General features: G+C 37.5%; 1 protein-coding gene across 8 annotated transcripts in view; it reads left to right on the forward strand.

The window, feature by feature from the left end:
• MRPL1 (mitochondrial ribosomal protein L1) overlaps positions 1-18,787 on the forward strand; it is a 77,065-nt gene that overhangs the window by 6,220 nt on the left and 52,058 nt on the right. For all 8 annotated transcript variants that reach the window (XM_045506129.2, XM_074345883.1, XM_074345878.1 and 5 more), the window contains exons 3-4: positions 15,539-15,797; positions 18,389-18,472. In XM_045506129.2, the coding sequence (XP_045362085.1) occupies positions 15,539-15,797; positions 18,389-18,472 (343 nt within the window). The remainder of the gene's footprint in view (positions 1-15,538; positions 15,798-18,388; positions 18,473-18,787) is intronic.

The following is an 18,787-nucleotide window of genomic DNA, read 5'->3' on the forward strand; positions in this document are numbered from 1 at the left end:
CTGCTTCTTTGTCCTAATAGTCCTGAAGGAGAGATATGACTTCTTAAAATAGTACTTCACATTTATTGAACACTAACATTCAATAACCAATTTAATCCCTCCAGCAACCTTATATGGAAGCCATTGCTATGCTTTTTTTAGAGATGAAAAGCAAGGCACCAATAGATTATGTAACTTGCCCAAGGTCACAGAGCTAGTAAATGTTGGAGCAAGGATTTTGTGACATAATAAGAAGTATTTATGTTGGTCTCTGCCACCCGTTCCTGACATAGAGCTCCTAAAATCCTTGTCATCTCCTGAGTGATAGGGATGCCAGGAGCATTTTTCAAAGATATTTGGTCTTTGATCGAGTTCCTGATACAGAGCTCCTAAAACCCTTAAAATTTCCTAGGTGATAGGAGTGTTACTATTCTAATGAGGCAACTCTTGGTGGGCTCCTGGATGAGGACTGGTCACCAGAAAGACCAAACCATGAATAAAGGCTTGGAATTTTTAGCCCTACCTCCCACCTTCCAGGGAGGAGAGCAGGGATAGAGATTGAGTTTATAATTGATCATACCCACATGATGAAGCCTCCATAAAAATCCCTGAACTATGGGGTTTGGAGAGGTTGGCTGGTGAACACATCCACGTGCTGGAAGGGTGGTGCACCCAAACCCAGTGGGGACAAGTTCCTAGACCTCGTCTTATGTGTCTGTTCATCTGTATTCTTTATTATGTCCTATGTTGTATAATAAACCAGTAAATACTGTTTCTTTGAGTTCTGCAAGCTGTTCTAGTAAATTTTGAAGTGTGAGGAGGGGGTTCTGGGACCCCCAATGTATAGGTGTTGGCCAGAAGTACCAGATGGCCAGACTTGCAGTTGGCAGCTGAAGCAGAGGTAGTCTTGTGGGACTGATTCCTTAATTTGTGGGATCTGGTGCTTAATCCAGATAGATAGTGTCAGAGTTGTACTGAATTGTAGGATATCCAGCTAGTGTCAGATAATTGGAGACTGTGGGAAAAAATCTACACATTTAGTATCAGAATTGTTGCCTGTAGAGGAAAATAGCTTTCTAACAATAAACACTGTCCTGTATCTCACTTGTGTGCTTCTAACATAATGTATCTTGGGGATTGTTCCAGATGGAGCTGTTGTTTTTTAAAAATTGAGATATAATTGACATATTAGTTTCAGGTATGCAACATAATTATTTGACATTTGTATAAATTGGGAAATGCTCAACACAGTAAGTCTAGTTAACATCCATCATCATAAAATTTCTTTTTCTTGTGATGAGAACTTTTAAGATTTATTCTCTTAGCAACTTTCAAATATACATTGTAGTATTATGAATATAGTCACCGTGCTGTATATTATCCATGACTTACTTATTTTATAACTGGAAATTTGTACCTTTTGACCATTTGAGCCTGTTTTATCTGCACCCCACCTCCTGCCTTTGGGAGTCACTAATGTGCTCTCTGCATCTGTAAGTGTGTTTTTTTTTTTTTTTTCAGATTACACTTACAAGTGAAGTCATACGGTATTTGTCTTTCTTTGTTGACTTACTTCACTTAGCAAAAGTGAAAATTTATCCTTGTTGTCGCAAACAGCAAGATTTCGTTCTTTTTATGGCTGAATAGTGTGTGTGTGTGTGTGTGTATGTATATGTATGACATTTTCTTTATCCATTCGTCCATCAGTGGACTCTCACATTGCTTTCATGTCTTGGTTATTGTAAATAGTGTACAATGAACATGGATATAATATTTCATTGTGTGAATATACCATAACGTACTGAACCATTACCCTATCGATACGCATTTATCTTTCCAGTCTTTTACTATTACAAATGACCTTGCAGTGAATAATCATGTACGTAGATCTTGTCAAGTATTATGAATATACTTGTAGTACAAACTCAGAAATAGAATTGAATCAAAAGATGTGTGCATTTGTAATTTTGATAGGTAACACTAAATTGCCGTCATAGAGATTTTGCCAATTTATGGGCTTACTAGCAAGTAATACTAGAATGCCTATTTTCCCACATATGTATAATCAAAATTTTTGAACTTTGCCAATTTGATAGGTACTAAATGGTACCATCTTGGTTTTAATTTGTATTTTTTATTATTGAGGTCGTTTATATGTTTAAAAGCCATTTATATTTTTTTTACTGTCAATTTTCTGTTCATGTCCTATTCCCATTTTTTTGTTGTTGATTAGTAGGAGTTGTTTATACATTATCAGTCAGCACATATCTGCACTATAACTTTTTTTTTTGACAACCTCCCTTGCACTATAATTTTAATATGTTTTAACTATTATAGTAGAGGAATGGACCAAATTTTATGGGATCACAGATGAAAGGTTAGTTAATTTTTCCTGGAGGAGAATATGGCAAGAAGTATTTGAGGTGATTCCTAAAAGATAGATGGAATCTTGCAGGAGAATTGAGAGAAAGGTATTTCAGTGGTGCAAAGGCATAAAAGTGAACGATATGGCTTGAATATAGGATGAAGAGAGAGGAGGCAGGAATGTAACTAGAATAGAAGCTTTCTTTGAGTCTGTATAGTACCTGGATTCTTTTTTGTTGTTGAAAAGTTGGAGGAGTAATGGATGTACCAATTTACGTCCCTACCCAGCAGTGAGTGAGAGTGCCCACGTTTTTAACACATATATATATATATATATATATATATATATATATATATATATATATATATATATATACACACACACACATATACACACATACATACATACATATACACACACACCCATGGTTTGCCAGAAGCACCTCTGACTGTTTCTGCTTCTCTCTTTTTCTTTTTTTTTAATGTTTTTTATTAAGTTATAGTCATTTTACAACTTTGTGTCAAATTCCAGTGTAGAGCACAATTTTTCAGTTATACATGAACATATATATTCATTATCACAGTTTTTTCTCTGTGAGCTTCCATACCGTAAGATCTTGTGTATATTTCCCTGTGCTTTACAGTATAATCTTGTTTATCTATTCTACAATTTTAAAATCCCATCTATCTCTTCCCACCCTCCACCCCCTTGGCAACACAAGTTTGTATTCTATGTCTATGAGTCTATTTCTGTTTTGTATTTATGCTTTGTTTTTTTGTTTTTGTTTTTTAGATTCCACATATGAGCGATCTCATACAGTATTTTTCTTTCTCTTTCTGGCTTACTTCACTTAGAATGACATTCTCCCGAAACATCCATGCTGGTGCAAATGGCGTTATGTTGTCGGTTTTTATGGCTGAATAGTATTCCATTGTATAAATATACCGCATCTTCTTTATCCTGTCATCTGTTGATGGACATTTAGGCTGGTTCCATGTGTTGGCTATTGTAAATAGTGCTGCTATGAACATTGGGGCGCAGGTGTCATTTTGAAGTAGGGTTCCTTCTGGATATATGCCCAGGAGTGGGATTCCTGGGTCATATGGTAAGTCTATTCCTAGTCTTTTGAGGAATCTCCATACTGTTTTCCACAGTGGCTGCACCAAACTGCATTCCCACCAGCAGTGTAGAAGGGTTCCTTTTTCTCCACAGCCTCTCCAGCAGTTGTCATTTGTGGACTTTTGAATGATGGCCATTCTGACTGGTGTGAGGTGATACCTCATTGTAGTTTTGATTTGCATTTCTCTGATAATTAGTGCTATTGAGCATTTTTTCATGTGCCTATTGATCATTTGTATTTATTCATTGGAGAATTGCTTGTTTAGGTCTTCTGCCCATTTTTGGATTGGGTTGTTTGTTTTTTCTTATTAAGTTGTATGAGCTGCTTATATATTCTAGGGATCCAAGCCTTTGTCAGTTTCATTTGCAAAAATTTTCTCTCATTCCGTAAGTTGTCTTTTTGTTTTACTTATGGTTTCCTTTGCTGTACAGAAACTTGTAAGTTTCATTAGGTCCCATTTGTTTATTCTTGCTTTTATTTCTATTGCTTGGGTAGACTGTCCTAGGAGAATATTTTTGAGATGTCTGTCAGATAATGTTTTGCCTATATTTTCTTCTAGGAGGTTTATTGTATCTTCTCTTATGTTTAAGTCTTTGATCCATTTTGAGTTGATTTTTGTGTATGGTTTAAGAGAGTGTTTTAGCTTCATTGATTTACATGCTGTTGTCCAGTTTTCCCAACACCATTTGCTGAAGAGACTGTCTTTATTCCATTGTAAATTCTTGCCTCCTTAGTCGAAGATTAGTTGACCAAAAGTTTGTGGGTTCATTTCTGGGCTCTCTATTCTGTTCCATTGGTCTATATGTCTGTTTTTGTACCAATACCATGCTGTCTTGATGACTGTAGCTCTGTAGTTTTTTCTGAAGTCTGGGGGAGTTATTCCTCCAGCCTCTTTCTTTTTCTTCAGTAATGCTTTGGCAATTCTAGGTCTTTTGTGGTTCCATATAAATTTTATTATGATTTGTTCTAGTCCTGTGAAATATGTTCTGGGTAACTTGATAGGGGTTGCCTTAAATCTGTAGCTTGCCTTGGTCAGTGTGACCATTTTAACAACATTGATTCTTCCAATCCAGGAGCATGGGATATCTTTCCATTTTTTAAAGTCTTCTTTAATTACCTTCATCAACATTCTATAGTTTTCTGTGTATAATTCTTTCACTTCCTTGGTTAGATTTATTCCTAGGTATTTTATTACTTTAGGTGCTGTTTTAAAGGGGATTGTTTCTTTACTTTCTTTTCCTGTTGATTCATCGTTAGTGTAAGGAAATGCAACTGATTTTTGAATTTATTCTTGTAACCTGCTACCTTGCTGAATTCTTCGATCAGCTCTAGTAGTTTTTGTGTGGACCTTTTAGGGTTTTCTATATATAATAACATGTCGTTGGCATATAGTGACATTTTTACCTGTTCTTTTCCAATTTGGATCCCTTTTATTTCTCTCCCTTGCCTGATTGCTTCCAAGACTGATTGCTTCCAAGACACTTCCAAGACTATGTTGAATAGAAGTGGTGTTAATGGGCATCCTTGTCTTGTCCCAGATTTTTTGGGAAGCTTTTGAATTTTTCACCTTTGAGTACTATGCTGGCTGTAGGTTTGTCATATATAGCTTTTATTATGTTGAGATATGTTCCCTCTATACCCACTTTGGTGAGAATGGGTGTTGAATTTTATCAAATGCTTTTTCTGCATCTTTTGAGATGACCATGTGGTTTTTGTCCTTTCTCTTGTTGATGTGATGTATTACATTGATTGATTTGCATATGTTAGCCACCCTTGTGTCCCTGGGATGAACCCCACTTGATCATGATGTATAATCTTTTTAATATGCATTTGGATTCTATTTGCTGAAATTTCAGTGAGGATTTTTGCATCTATGTTTATCAGTGATATTGGCCTATAAATTGTTTTTGAGCAGTGTCTTTGGCTAGTTTTGGGTTCAGGGTGATGGTGCCTTCATAGAATGAGTTTGGGAGTATTCCCTCCTTTTCAATCATCTGGAAGAGTTTGAGAAGGACTGGTATGAGTTCTTTGTATGTTTGGTAGAATTACGCGGTGAAGCCGTCTGGTCCTGGACTTTTATTTGTAGAGAGATTTTTTGTTTATTGCTAATTCAATTTCATTTCTAGTGATTGGTTTGTTCAAGTGGTCAGTTTCTTCTTGCTTCAGCCTTGGTGGACTGTATGTTTCCAGAAACTTGTCCATCTCCTCTAGGTTATCCATTTTGGTTCCATATAGTTTTTTGTAAAATTCTTGTATGATATTCTGTATTTCTATTTTATGTGTTGTAATTTCTCCATTTTCCTTTCTTATTTTGCTTATTTGTGCTCTTTTTTTCTTCTTTGTGAGTTTGGCCAGAGGTTTGTTGATTTTATTTACTTTTTCAAAAAAACCAGCTTTTGGTTTGATTGATTTTTTTCTATTTTTTTAAATCTCTATTTTATTTATTTCCTCCCTAATCTTTATAATTTCCTTCCTTCTGCTGCCTTTTGGGGTTTTTTGCTCGTCTTTTTCTAATTGTTTTAGCTGGTGGGTTAGATTATTAGAGATTGTTCTTTTTTGAGGAAGGCCTGTATCGCTATAAATTTCCCTCTTAGTACTACCTTTGCTGCGTCCCATAAATTTTGTGTGGTTGTGTTCTCATTTTCATTTGTCTCAAGGTATTTTTTAATTTCAACTTTGAGTTCATCATCGACAAATTGGATTTTTTTAATAGCATGTTGTTAATCTCCATGCTTTCCTTTTTTTCTCCTTTGTTTCTCTGTAGTTGATTTTTAGTTTCATGGCATTGTGGTCAGTAAAGATGCTTGAGATAATTTCCATCTTCTTAAAATTGTTGAGGCTTCTTTTGTGCCCAAGCATGATAAATGTTCCATGTTTACTTGAAAGGAATGTATATCTTATTTTTTGGGAGTGTAATGCTCTGAAAATGTCCCCAAATCTAATTTTTCTATTGTATTATTTAACTTCTCTTTTGCCATATTTATTTTCTGTCTGGAAGATTTGTCTAGTGATGTTAATGCGGTGTTAAAATCTCTGACAATGATTATATTCCCATCAGTATCCCACTTTATCTCTGTTAGTAGTTGTTTTATGTACTTAGGTGCTCCTATATTGGGTGCATATATATTAACGAGTGTAATATCCTCATCTTGTACTACTCCTTTAATCATTATAAACTGTCCTTTATCTTTCTTTATGGCCTTTGTTTTAAAGTCTGTTTTGTCTGAAATCATTACTGCTACACCTGCTTTTTTTTGGCTTTTCAATCTGCATGGAATATCCTTTTCCATCCTTTCACTCTCAATCTATATGTGTCCTTCTCCCTAAAGTGGGTCTCTTGTATGCAGCATATTGAAGGTTCTGGCTTTATTATCCAATCTGCCACTTTATGGCTTTTGATTGGAACATTTAGTCCATTAACATTTACAGTAATTAATGATAGATGTGTGTTTATTGCCATATTGAACTTATCTTTGCAGTTGATTTGGTATTTCCTCTTTGTTCCTTTCTTCTTCCTTTTGTGGTTTGGTAGTTTTCCTTTGTATTATCATGGATTTTATTTAGTTTTTGTGACTCCTTTGTAAGTTTTTGGCTTGTGGTTACCCTTTTTTCTAAGTCTATTAGCCCATTAGTGTAACTGTTTTTATTGAACAGATAGTAATATAATCTCAAATCCATCCTACTGAGAAAAAAAAATTTTTAAAAAGAAATGAAAAAAAATACTCTATATTTTGTTGCTTCCCTCTCCCACTCTTAATGACTTAGATGTCTTCTTTTACAATTTTGTGTTTGTTCTATTTGTAATTCATGGTAGTTGTCACCTTCCCAGTTTTGAGTTTCTCATTTCTGTAGCATCCTGCTTGTTTTCTATTTAGAGTAGACCTTTCAATATTTCTTTTCGCATGGGTTTAGTGTTGCTAAACTCTTAGTTTTTGCTTGTCTGTGAAATTCTTTCTCACTCCTTCTAGCCTAAAGGATAACTTTTCTGGATAAAGTATCGTAGGCTGCATCTTTTTTTCATTCAGGACTTTGAATATATCTTGCCACTCCCTTCTGGCCTGTAGCGTTTGTGTAGAGAAGTCAGCTGAGAGCCTTTTGGGGGTTCCCTTGTAACTCACTCTTTGCTTTTCTCTTGCTACTTTTAGGATCATTTCTTTATCCTTGACTCTGGCCGACTTGATTATGAAATGTCTTGGTGAGGGTCTGTTTGGGTTCTTCCTATTTGGGACACTCTGAGCTTCCTGTACTTGGATATCTGATTCCTTCTTTAAGTTTGGGAAGTTTTCAGTCATGATTTCTTTCAATACCGTTTCAGTCCCCTTTGCTCTTTCTTCCCCTTCTTGCCCCTATTATGCATAGGTTGGCACTTTTTATATTATCCCATAGGTCCCTTATGTTGTTTTCATTAGTTTTTATTTGTTTTTCTCTCAGCTGTTCTGATTGGGTGCTTTCTGTTTTGTCTTCTAGGTCACTTATTCGTTCCTCTGCATTATCCAGTCTGCTTTGTACAGCCTTTAGATCAGCTCTCATCTCAGCCAATGAGTTTACCAGTTCTACTTGGTTCTTCTTTACAGCTTCAATTTCATTTTTGACATATTTTATATCTCTAAACACTATCTCTTTTAGTTCCTTCAGTACTTTGATCACTCCTTTGAAATCTTGATTTAGTAGGCCATCAATGTCTATTTCATTGATCATTCTTTTAGGGGATTTCTCTTGCTCTTTTAATTGGGAATGGTTCCTCTGTTTCTTTATCTTGCTCATATCTCTCTGGCACTGTGGCTTATGGAGTATCAATTATCTATTGTGGTCCTTAAGGAGTTTATTTATTTATCTATCTAACGCCTATGCAGGAATAAAACTTAAAAAAAAGAGAGAAAGAATTTTAGAAGAAGGGAGAAAAAAAGTTTGAAAACAGTGTATAATCAATAATAGACGAGCAGGTTGAAGCAGAATAGCAATCGGGTTGAGATGTCTTTTAAAACCCTTTAAAAAAGGAGAAAAGGGCAAAAAGAAATTTAAACCTGTGTGTAATCAATAGCAAGAGATCAAAACCAAGAGAAATAAAAATGAAATGAGGTGAATTTTTAAAAAATAATACTGATAAAAATATTTTAAAAGAAAAATTTAAAAGGGATTAAAACTGGAAGCATATATAATTGTTTAAAAAGTAAAAATTACAAAGGTAATAGAAAATAGAACAGATAAAAAAAGGGGGGTTATTCTCGTGGAGACTGTGTGCTCTTAATGATTTTATTGAGAAGTCTTTCTGTCTTCACGGTGTTTCGCGAACTCAGCTTGCTGTTTTCAGAGGCCTTCCTTTGGCGCCCTTGTCTGTGCTGCTCCCAGTGCCTGTTGGCAAGCAGATTGTGCCCCCTCCTAACACTGCAGTCAGGTGCTGCTCTCCTTTGAGGTGGGCGGGTCACTCTGCCTCCCAATGCAGCAGTCAGATGCTGTGCTCAGGCAAGGTAGGCAGGTGGATCGCGCCCCCTCCCAGCACCCCAATCAGATACTGCGTTCCTCCCAGGAAGGTGGGTGGTCATCCGCCCTCTCCCGGCGCTGGTCTCTACCTTGCTGTATGCAGCTGCCTGCTCCATCTTGGGTCCTCGCTCTGTAGGCAGGCTGGGGGAAGACCATGGAATAGCCCTGCCCCTGGTCCATGCCAAAACTCAGCTCCTTGTCTGTCTTGGCGGCATGAGTTCTCTGAGGTACCAGGGCAGAAAGGTCCTGTCTGACTCGGGCTGTAAACAAGTCTCTGTTTGGCCTTTGAGGCTGCTATGCCCTTAAGTAGTGATTCAGGTTTTGACCCTGCCCCTGCCTGGGTGCTAAACGCTGGAGGATATGGCCTCTGCACCTAAGCCCCGCCTCTCTTCACCCAAAAACCTTCCTCAGGTTTTCAGAGATGGGGGGTATGGCACCCTTCCCCCCAGGGCACATCAGCCATGTTGTTTTATGGAGGGCCCAGGTTGTTTTACCCTGTGTACCCACTCCTCCATGGTGCACAGCACTCTGCAGTCTCCCAGGGCTGCCTCAGTGCAACTGCCCCAGTCCTCCGCCCGGCTCGGGCAGCCTGTCCTGTCCCCTAGCTGCCGGCTTGGGTCTCGGGCTGGGTGTTGCAGGGACCCTCTGTGCCCGTTTAACTTAGTTCTGTCGGTCAAGGGGTGCTCTTTATAGATCCCAGCCTTGGAGGCTCCCCCTCCGTCCCACTGGCCTCTCCGTTGGAGAAGGGGAGACACAGTGAACGAATGCTAGTCCTCCTTTGCCGCTCCCTCCCTGTAGGACTGGTCCCTCACTGTTTTGCCTTTTCTTCTTTCTTTTTTCCTTTTCTTCTACCAGATTTTTGGCGTCGTTTTTTGAAGAGGGCGATGTTCTGTTGGAGTTCGGCAGGTGCTCGGGTTGGCTGAATGGGTCCGTGGATGTGAGTTTTGGTGTATTTGTGGGAGAGGGGAGCTACGAGCGTCCTTCTACTCCGCCATCTTAGCCCCCTTCTCTGCTTCTCTCTTGACTATAGGTTCTTTTTCTTGTTTCTTTGTATGTCTCAGAATTTTTCATTGACTGCCAGGTATCTTGTGTAGAACAGTTGAGACTGAAATACATAGTATTTAGGCCTGGAAGAGGATATGCCTCCTCTTTTGTCACAGCGTTGATTCAGTCCTGTCAGAGGTTGAGCTGGGTTTGGGGTTGCTGTTGCTATGGTTACCACCACCAGCTTCAAATTTCTGTACTGTTACCTAGTGCTTAGGGTGGGGGCTAGGTTGCTGGAAGTTTTTTTTTCTCTGTGTTCCTGTTCCATGCTCAGTTTTCTGCCTTGTCTGTGCGTCTGTGCCTCATGAGGGGGTCACTCTCCATGCTCTTGTTCCTCCCCTAGCAGAAGACTGCTGTTGCTTATTACTCAGTGCTCTCAGGCAGGTGATGGGTGAAGGAGGGTTTCTGTTTCCCAGATCCAGCCTTTGTCTTAAGTAGGCCCAGTGTCACTGGTCCTTGGGGATGAGGTTTTCTCACTATTCCTCTCCCCTTCATGGTATATCTCTCTCGCAGGTCATGTGCCAGAGTGTCTGGACCCTTCCGTAGCTTTATTTATAGAGGTTACTGTGCCACCTGCCCACCTCAACCCCAACCCCTGCCCCAGGATAGAAGTCTTAGTGGTTTTTTTCTTCTTTCATTCCCCTACACACAGTGGGTGTTTACCTGTGTCCTAGAAGGTTTTACAGTTATTGGCAGCACCAGTAAGAGATCTCCATGCTGCACCCTCGAGGGAGGCGTTCTAGTCTCTTGGCCTGCTCCAGTCTTTCCTGGGAGCACTTGGTGGGGAGGGGGTCTGTGAAAAGGGTCCATGCATTGAGTGTGAACTCCCCTTGTGTCTGGATCTCTCAGGGGTTTTATACTGTCACACTAGCACTAAAAGTTTAGCTGATTTTTTTTTTTCTTACCTGCTTGCCTTCCTCATTCTCTGCTATGGGTGAGACCATCCCGGCAGGATGCATGTGGAGTGGGGCTGTGGGGAGATTGACTCCTTAGATTTCAGGCCTACTTGGTTGCCCTGCTATCTCAGCTCTTTTATAGGTTCAGGAAAAGTTGTGCTTTTATCTGACTCTGTCATTATTAATGTTCTTTCCAGCTTTTATTTGGATTATTATTGACTGGGTTTCATTCTATCAGTTTTTACATTGTAAGTGTAAGCAGAACTTCTGCATTTAGTTTAATGAATAAACCAGCATCAGAGATGTTGGTGAATTTATTTATGTGATTACACTTAGATATAAGAATTCGAGACATTTATATTCCATTAAGGGTTATATGCCCTAGGCATTTCCTCCTTAGTTCTCTTTAGTTCAATTTAGTTTGACTGCGGTTGTGTACTTCCCACCCCTCACCCCAATTCCTCAATGTAAAGGGTTCTTTAGCCTTAAAAGGACTTGGATCTCTGGCGTGACAGATTTTCAAAGGTCTCATAGTGAGCTTTATTATAGGACTGAATTTTTTCTTATCTTGTTTTATTTGGGTATAACCATAGAATTATTTTTCCTTTCACGCTTTCGAAGTTAAGAGAGGGGAGGCAGGGAGGAAGTTATTATCTGAATACAGTCTCTTATTACTCATTTAATCTGTGTGGTTTAGTTACCCAGGCAACTGCAGCTAAATTATGTTCTCTTTAATTCAGACTGCCAGGTGCTTCTCCCTCACCTTCCCCAAAACCTTTCTAATATGGTTGTTTTATTCCCTGAGATTCATAGTATTTAAGCCCTCTTGATAGGACTTCACATAATTGCACGAACAATAAAGTGCTTCTGGATGTGATTCTTATGAATAAAAACAGACAATTTTTGGACGGTCATGGAAACAGGTGGTGGGTTTATAAAATTAATTATTATTGACAGATTTTATTCAATTGCAAATTTTTTTTTAATTTTCGAAAAAAGTGTTTTCCTTAGAGTCCTATTTGCTCTGTTATAAAGATGTTATACTTAACAGTGTTCTGTTTGTAACTTAACAATATTTTCACTTGAACCATCTCAAATACTTTGTGAAACAAGGTCCAAAGTATATATAAGTAAACCACTGTATACCCAAATCAGTCTCTTTATGTAACAGACTTTTGGGGTTTGCAAATATTTATTAATTTAAAAACCATACTTTAACTTCTGGGAACTTTGTATTATTAATTGCAAATTAAACGGACAGGTTCAGCCATGATTAAAAATTCAGTGGTAAAATCAGCACTTGTGTAAACTAAATCTGTAGGTAATAACTAGGATATTTATTCATTTGTTTATTTTAGAGAGTTTATCACTAAAACAGGCCGTCTAGGCTCCTTCTTCTATTGGCCTCATTGCTCTTTTACTAAATGTTAAGTGTGATTTCCAGTTTGGAAGATTTCAGAATTTTGTGGCATATTTCCAAGTACTATTGAGGCATGTTGCATCCATCCACTTAGGCACATACTAAGACTTGTCATCAGTCCAGTAGGACACCTGTGTCCCATTAAAAATGAGCACTGTCATTATCTGCTATTCTGTTGAATTGCTCATTAGTTGGGAGGATACTATTATTAGCGTGGTAATAAGGATTCATTAAAGGCTATAAGTGAGAACGGATTATATGTTGGATTGGTTTTTGAGGCTTTTTTTTTAAAAATCATTTTACTCTCATCTATTTCTTTCACATATATTTTATAGGAGCCCATATTAATTTTGTGTTGCTGCCGTAACAAATTACCACCAACCTCATGGCTTAAAACAACACAGGTTTATTATCTTGCAGTTCTGTAGGTCAGAAGTCCAACATGGATCTCAGTGGGCTAAAATCGAGGTGTCATCAGAGCTTTGTTCCTTTCTAGAGGCTGTAGGAGAGAATCTGTTTCTTTACCATTCCCGGCTTCTAGAGGCTGCCACATTCCTTGGCTCAGTGGCTCCCCCTTCTTCCATCTTCAAAGTGAGGAATGGAATATTGAGTCCTATGCTCAAATTTCTCCTGTCTCTTCCCATCTCTGTCAGATGCAGATATGAAAGGGGAAAGTTTTTCTGCTTTCAAGGACTGTGTGATTAGATTAGGACCACCTGGATAATCCAGGATACTCTCCCCATCTCAGGTTATTTAGTCTTAATAATATCTACATAGTCCTTTTTGCCATGTAGATATGGATGGACATCTTTGGGAAGCTTTTATTCTGTCTACCAGAGAAGCCAAACATCTCTCTAGAATATTGTTTCTTTGATAAAACAGCTTGTATGGTTATAAGATTATAGGTGTGATTTGAATTATTAATACTGAGAAAATATATCACCTCTAGTTCTGTCTTAGCTTCAAACTTCAACCTGCATTTACCTGTTGAACATATTTTCTTAGATATTTTGTAAGCATCTTGTTAGCGTTTGCTATGTAATAAGCCACCCTACAATTGTTTATCATTGCACACACATATATGGGTGAGCTGTTCTAAGCTAGGTTTGGGTAGGTGTCTTGGCTGACCTTGGCTGGGCTTGCTGTGCCTCTGTGAGTCTGCAGGTCAGCTGAGAATTGTCTAATCTAGCCTGGGGCTCTTTGGGGGCAGCTCTGTTTTACGTGCCTCTCATCCTCCCACCTTTGGGCTAGCCTACGCATGTTCTTATGAAAATGGCAGAAATGCAAACATACAAGTAGAAACAGATAAAGCCTCTTACGGCCTAAGCTTAGAGCAGAGAAGCTGTCACTTGCTTTATTCTGTTGGCTTACTAGTCACATGACCAAACCAAGGTCCTGGGAAATATACTGCACCTTTTTAAGTGGAAGGAACTGCAAAGTCACTTAGTAAAGGGACTTGAATAGAGAGGATAAAAAATTGGGGCCAATTGATGCAACTAAGCCCACACTCAAACACCACATTGCCCCAAACTCCAGTTCATCTCTGTGACTACCTCCCTAATAAGAAACCCATTTTGCTTTCTTTATTTCTGATTTTAGTTAATGATGCTAACTCTATGTCTAGTCACCCAAGTCAGAAACCTACAAAGTATTCTAGAGTCTTCTCTTTACCTTTTCCCTATGTTCAATATTTACCTTGTAAAATATTTCTATAATTTCTCCAGCCTATTGCCATCACTGCTTTGGTTCATGCTGTCATACCTCCTTGAGAAGAAAGGGAGGGAGTTATCTCTTAATTGTCTCTAATCCAGCTTCCTTCATATCCATCCCTTATATTGCACCCAGAATACTCTACTTGAAATACAGATGCCAGTCTTGTTTATTGGCTTCTTATTGCCTCTAGAGGAGACCCTCTGTGATCTAGATTCTCCAGCCTCATCTTCTGCTGTTTCCCACCTTTTGCTTTACCCTTTAGTTCAGGAGTCAGCAAAATATGGCCAGTGGGCCGAAAAATCAGGCCTGCTGTCTATTTTTGTATGTTTCATGATCTAAGAATGGTTTTTACACTTTTAAGTGATTGGGAGAAAAGACAGTAATTTGTGACATATGAAAATTATAAATTATTAAAAATATAAAACTTGTCTTCATAAATAAAGTTTTGTTAGAACACAGGTACACTGATTCATTTTGTATTGTCTATGGCTGCTTTCACATTACAATGGTAGAGATGAGTTATTGAGACAAGAGACCATAGAGTATCTGCTATCTGGTCCCTTACAGAAAAAGTTTACCAACTTCTGCTCTAGTCCGCTAGAACTTACAATAGCTCCCCTTGTGTACCATTCTGTTTATCATGCTTCATCATGTGATTTTTAATATATTCACAGTCGTGCAACCATCACCACAGTCAATTTTAGAACATTTTCATTATCTTCCCTCAAAACCCCATGCTCATAAGCAGTCACTCCCCATTTCCCTAACCCTCTCCCCCAGCCCTAGACAACCACAAACTACTTTCAGTTTCTATTGATATGTCCATTCTTGATACTTCCTGTGTATGGAACCATACAATATGTGGTCTTTTGTGATTGACTTTTTTCACTTAGCATCACCTTTTCAAGGTTCATGCATATTACAGCATGTATCAGGACTTCATTCCTTTTCATTGGTGATAAATATTCCACTGTATGGATAAGTAACACATTTAATATATCCATTCATCAGTTGATGGACATCTGGGTTGTTTTACCTTTTGGCTATTTTGAGTTAATACTGCTGTGAACATTTGTGTGCAAGTTTTGGTATGGTCATATATTTTCATTTGTCTTGGGTACATATCTAGGCTTATTCTTCCTTATCCTTCAAAAACTGACTTTGGGGTCATCTCTTTCAGAACCCTTTCCTGGCCTCCTAGGATGGATTAAATGTCTTTTCCCTATGGTTCTGATAACAGTCTCATAGTACTTACCACATTATATTGAAATTATCTATTTACATGTCTCTTTTCTCTAAGTTTTTGGAGAGCACTGCCTTATCCAACTTTGTATCAATTGCAAACAGTACAAGAGTTCACTTAATATTTGTTGAACTAGGAAAACTGTAAAGTAATCAATGCTTTTAAATTAAACTTTATCTTTTGTCATTTTTTTCTGATGTGCAGTGCCTTTTGTTTTTTTTTAAGTCTCTTGGACTACATATTGAGATAACTGATCTTGGACTTACCTTTCCTTAAGGCCTGCAAAGAAAACAAAAAAAGGTGCCAAAGAAAAAGCATCAGATGAGAAAAAGGATGAGACAGAAAAAATAAAGTCATATCCCTTTATGGAAGGTGAACCTGAAGATGATGTCTACCTGAAACGCTTATACCCAAGGCAGATATACGAGGTGGAGAAAGCTATTCATTTACTTAAGAAATTTCAGGTTCTGGACTTTACTAATCCAAAGCAAGGCATTTATCTTGATTTGACACTGGATATGGCATTGGGGAAAAAGGTATGTAGACTTGATTAAAATAAATTCATCTGTGAATGGTTAAATGAATTGCTGTTTCTTAATTTTAAAAATTCTTGTCTCCCGTAATAATTTTTAGGAAATCTTATGCTCTTTTTGTACTTTAGGATGAAAAATATGTTTTTCTGTCTTTAAATTTTCCAAATATGAAATAAAATGTTGAAAATATTTTGCAGAACTGATGAACATACAATGCCTGAATCTTCTATTCACCTGAAAAATCACTGGTACAAATTTTAACAAAAGTAGTGTTAAAATTAATTGGAATATTACTGTAACTTTGTAAAATGACTTAAGCTGCCTTGGTGTGATGTTCCTACTCTGTAAATGAAGGCTTTGGATTGGGTCAGTGGCCTTCAGATATGTTCCTTAGAATCCTGAGTTGAGACTAAGTTTGTATGGGTTGGGTGCAAAGCCCTTTACTCTCGTTTCAACCAGAACTCTTCTGTTTTGTCTGTTTATGTATTGCAGTTTCATGGAAGACTTGTTTATAAAACTCTAAAAGTAGGAGAAACACTAAATTAGAACTGAGGTCCATTATGCTAAATTTTGTAAGCTGCTCACTTAAATCTAATTTTCTTGGTGATGATATTTTAATTTTTATTCTGAGGGTATCTTTTTTGGGGTTAAACTAGAAGGTGTATGTTTTTGAATACAGTTTAACAACCTCAGTGGCAACAGTAATTGATTTTTTATGTTTTATTTTTTCATTTTGTGGGGGAAGTTAGTTAGGTGTTTTTTGTTTTTTTTTTAACTGTTATACTGGGGATTGAACCCAGGACCTCCTGCGTGCTAAGCACGTGTGTTACCACTGAGCTATACCCTCCCCTCCGTAACACTAATTGAGCACAGGAGGAGGCAGTACCGCACAGTGCTTAAGAGCATAGGCTTTGGAGTCAGGTTACAGTACAGGCTGGAATCCTGGCATCACCGTTTACTTGCTCTTTGACTTTGAGCTTCTGATTTAACCTCTCCAAACCTCAGTTTTTTCACCTCTTTACTTATAAAGGGAGTTAAAAATGCTTATTAGTTTATATGATTATATTCAGGATTAAATGAGATAACAGTAAAGGATTTGGTGTTAAATAATAACAGATAACATTTACTGGAAACTTCTGTTTATCAGCTGCAATGCTACATGCTTTGGATGCATTTTCTCATTTAATCCTGTAATAATCTCAAGAGGAAGCTGAGACACAGAAAATGAAGTAACTTGCTCAAGAACAGTGGGGGTAGAGTTAGGATTTGAACCAAGGTCTGTCTCATTTCTTAGTTCTTATTTATTAGAAATAGTTTATATTAGCTCTATTATAATTTTATTTTATACCATAATGTTACTATTAGTTCTTTTATTTTAAAATGTAGTGTCCGAGATGAACACTTTCTCAGTTAACCAGCTGTAGGGTTCATTTCAGAAATGGAAGCCACTTGTAAACTAATGGCATTGCAAAGGTTCTGTTGTCTTCCTAAGACATTTTTTGTTCTTGATAGAGTGCTTGTAAAACAAGCCATTATTCCCCTGGGGGATGCTATTGTTGTGATTGCTTGCCATTGGAAAATTTACTGAAGCTAGTTGTGACATGTTAATGGCAAAGGAATGCCAGTCAATAAAACTGAGTTGCACGTCTGATATAAACTGTGCTTAAGAGTTAGTGCCTTTTTGTCTGAAAAGAAATCCTTACAGGGTTGTCTCCACTCAAAATAAAGATTTTCTAAAAATATAATCTTTCAATCAGTTTTAATTAGGGAATAATTCCTTTTCTCTTTCTTCCAGATCTTAAGGCTGCACCAAAACTATGGGCCTAGAATTTGTTTTCCTGTAAAGTCTCCCTAAGAGCTCTGAGGCACAGGCCTAGACAGGTCCTTGACCAAATGACTGAACAAATTAGTTATGAGGCCCTGTAGAAACTCTGCCTGTATTAGGGTGCCTCAAGTATGTGCCATTGTTTATTTGGGACTTTCAGATATCTGAAAGTAGTGGGTGGTGCAGGTTGTTTTAAAATAGACTACTTGGAAGAGCCTTTCTGGCTTGGCAAACTGTCTTGAATTTCTGGTTAATATGATCTGATTTATCTGAGTGTTAAAGCCAATGATGGAGATCCGGGTGACCTACTGAGCAGATCCGCTGGATATTGTTCAGTATTCATAGCTCTATTCGTATCCTCCTTGATGATGTGAAGAAATTACATGTTCTTTTGAATTTAGTTCTAGGTAGCAAACATTTATTGACATCTGTCATGTGGAAAGCATTGTATTGGGTGCTGGGGAAGATAGGGGTATGCAAACACATCTCTTAACATAAGAGAGACGGTGATGAATGATGTAGAGATAGAAGCCAAGGGCCATGGGACTGTGGAGCTGAGAAGAGAGATTTAGATTTTTATTATGGTTTCTTATAAAAGAAATATAATCTCTTATGCCTTAAATTGTAATCAGTGAATAGTTCTGGATTCATGAGAGGATGTATGGTAGAATGAAAACATTAAAAACAAAGCATGTCAGTTTTATATAGATGTGAGAGATACAGAAAAGATGAATTTTTCATAATTGTTTTTCCATTGTTGTGTATTTAGAAAAAAGTGGAGCCATTTGCCAGTGTTCTTAGTTTTCCATACCCATTCATTTCAGAAATCAATAAAGTTGCTGTATTTACAGGGGTGAGTAACTGATGTAAACTTTTTATATCATTAATTTTTTTTTACATATGACATTAATCAATGATTAGAATAACTGAATGAGTAAAGTTAGAGAAAACCCTAGCATTCCCCTAGTCTTACGTTCTCCATGTGAAGCTCAAAGCTATATGATGACTTATTTGAGTTTATGTCGTTAGTTTGAGAGAGAGCTCAGTCACAACATTAACTTCGTCATTATTCATCTACCACATTATGTTTCTTAGAAACTGAAGAGAAATATAGGATTTATCCTACTAGCTGCTCATACTCTTCTCTTCAAACAACAATAATAAAATT

The sequence above is a fragment of the Camelus bactrianus genome, chromosome 2, assembly GCF_048773025.1.
Source record: "Camelus bactrianus isolate YW-2024 breed Bactrian camel chromosome 2, ASM4877302v1, whole genome shotgun sequence".
NCBI lineage: Eukaryota > Metazoa > Chordata > Mammalia > Artiodactyla > Camelidae > Camelus > Camelus bactrianus.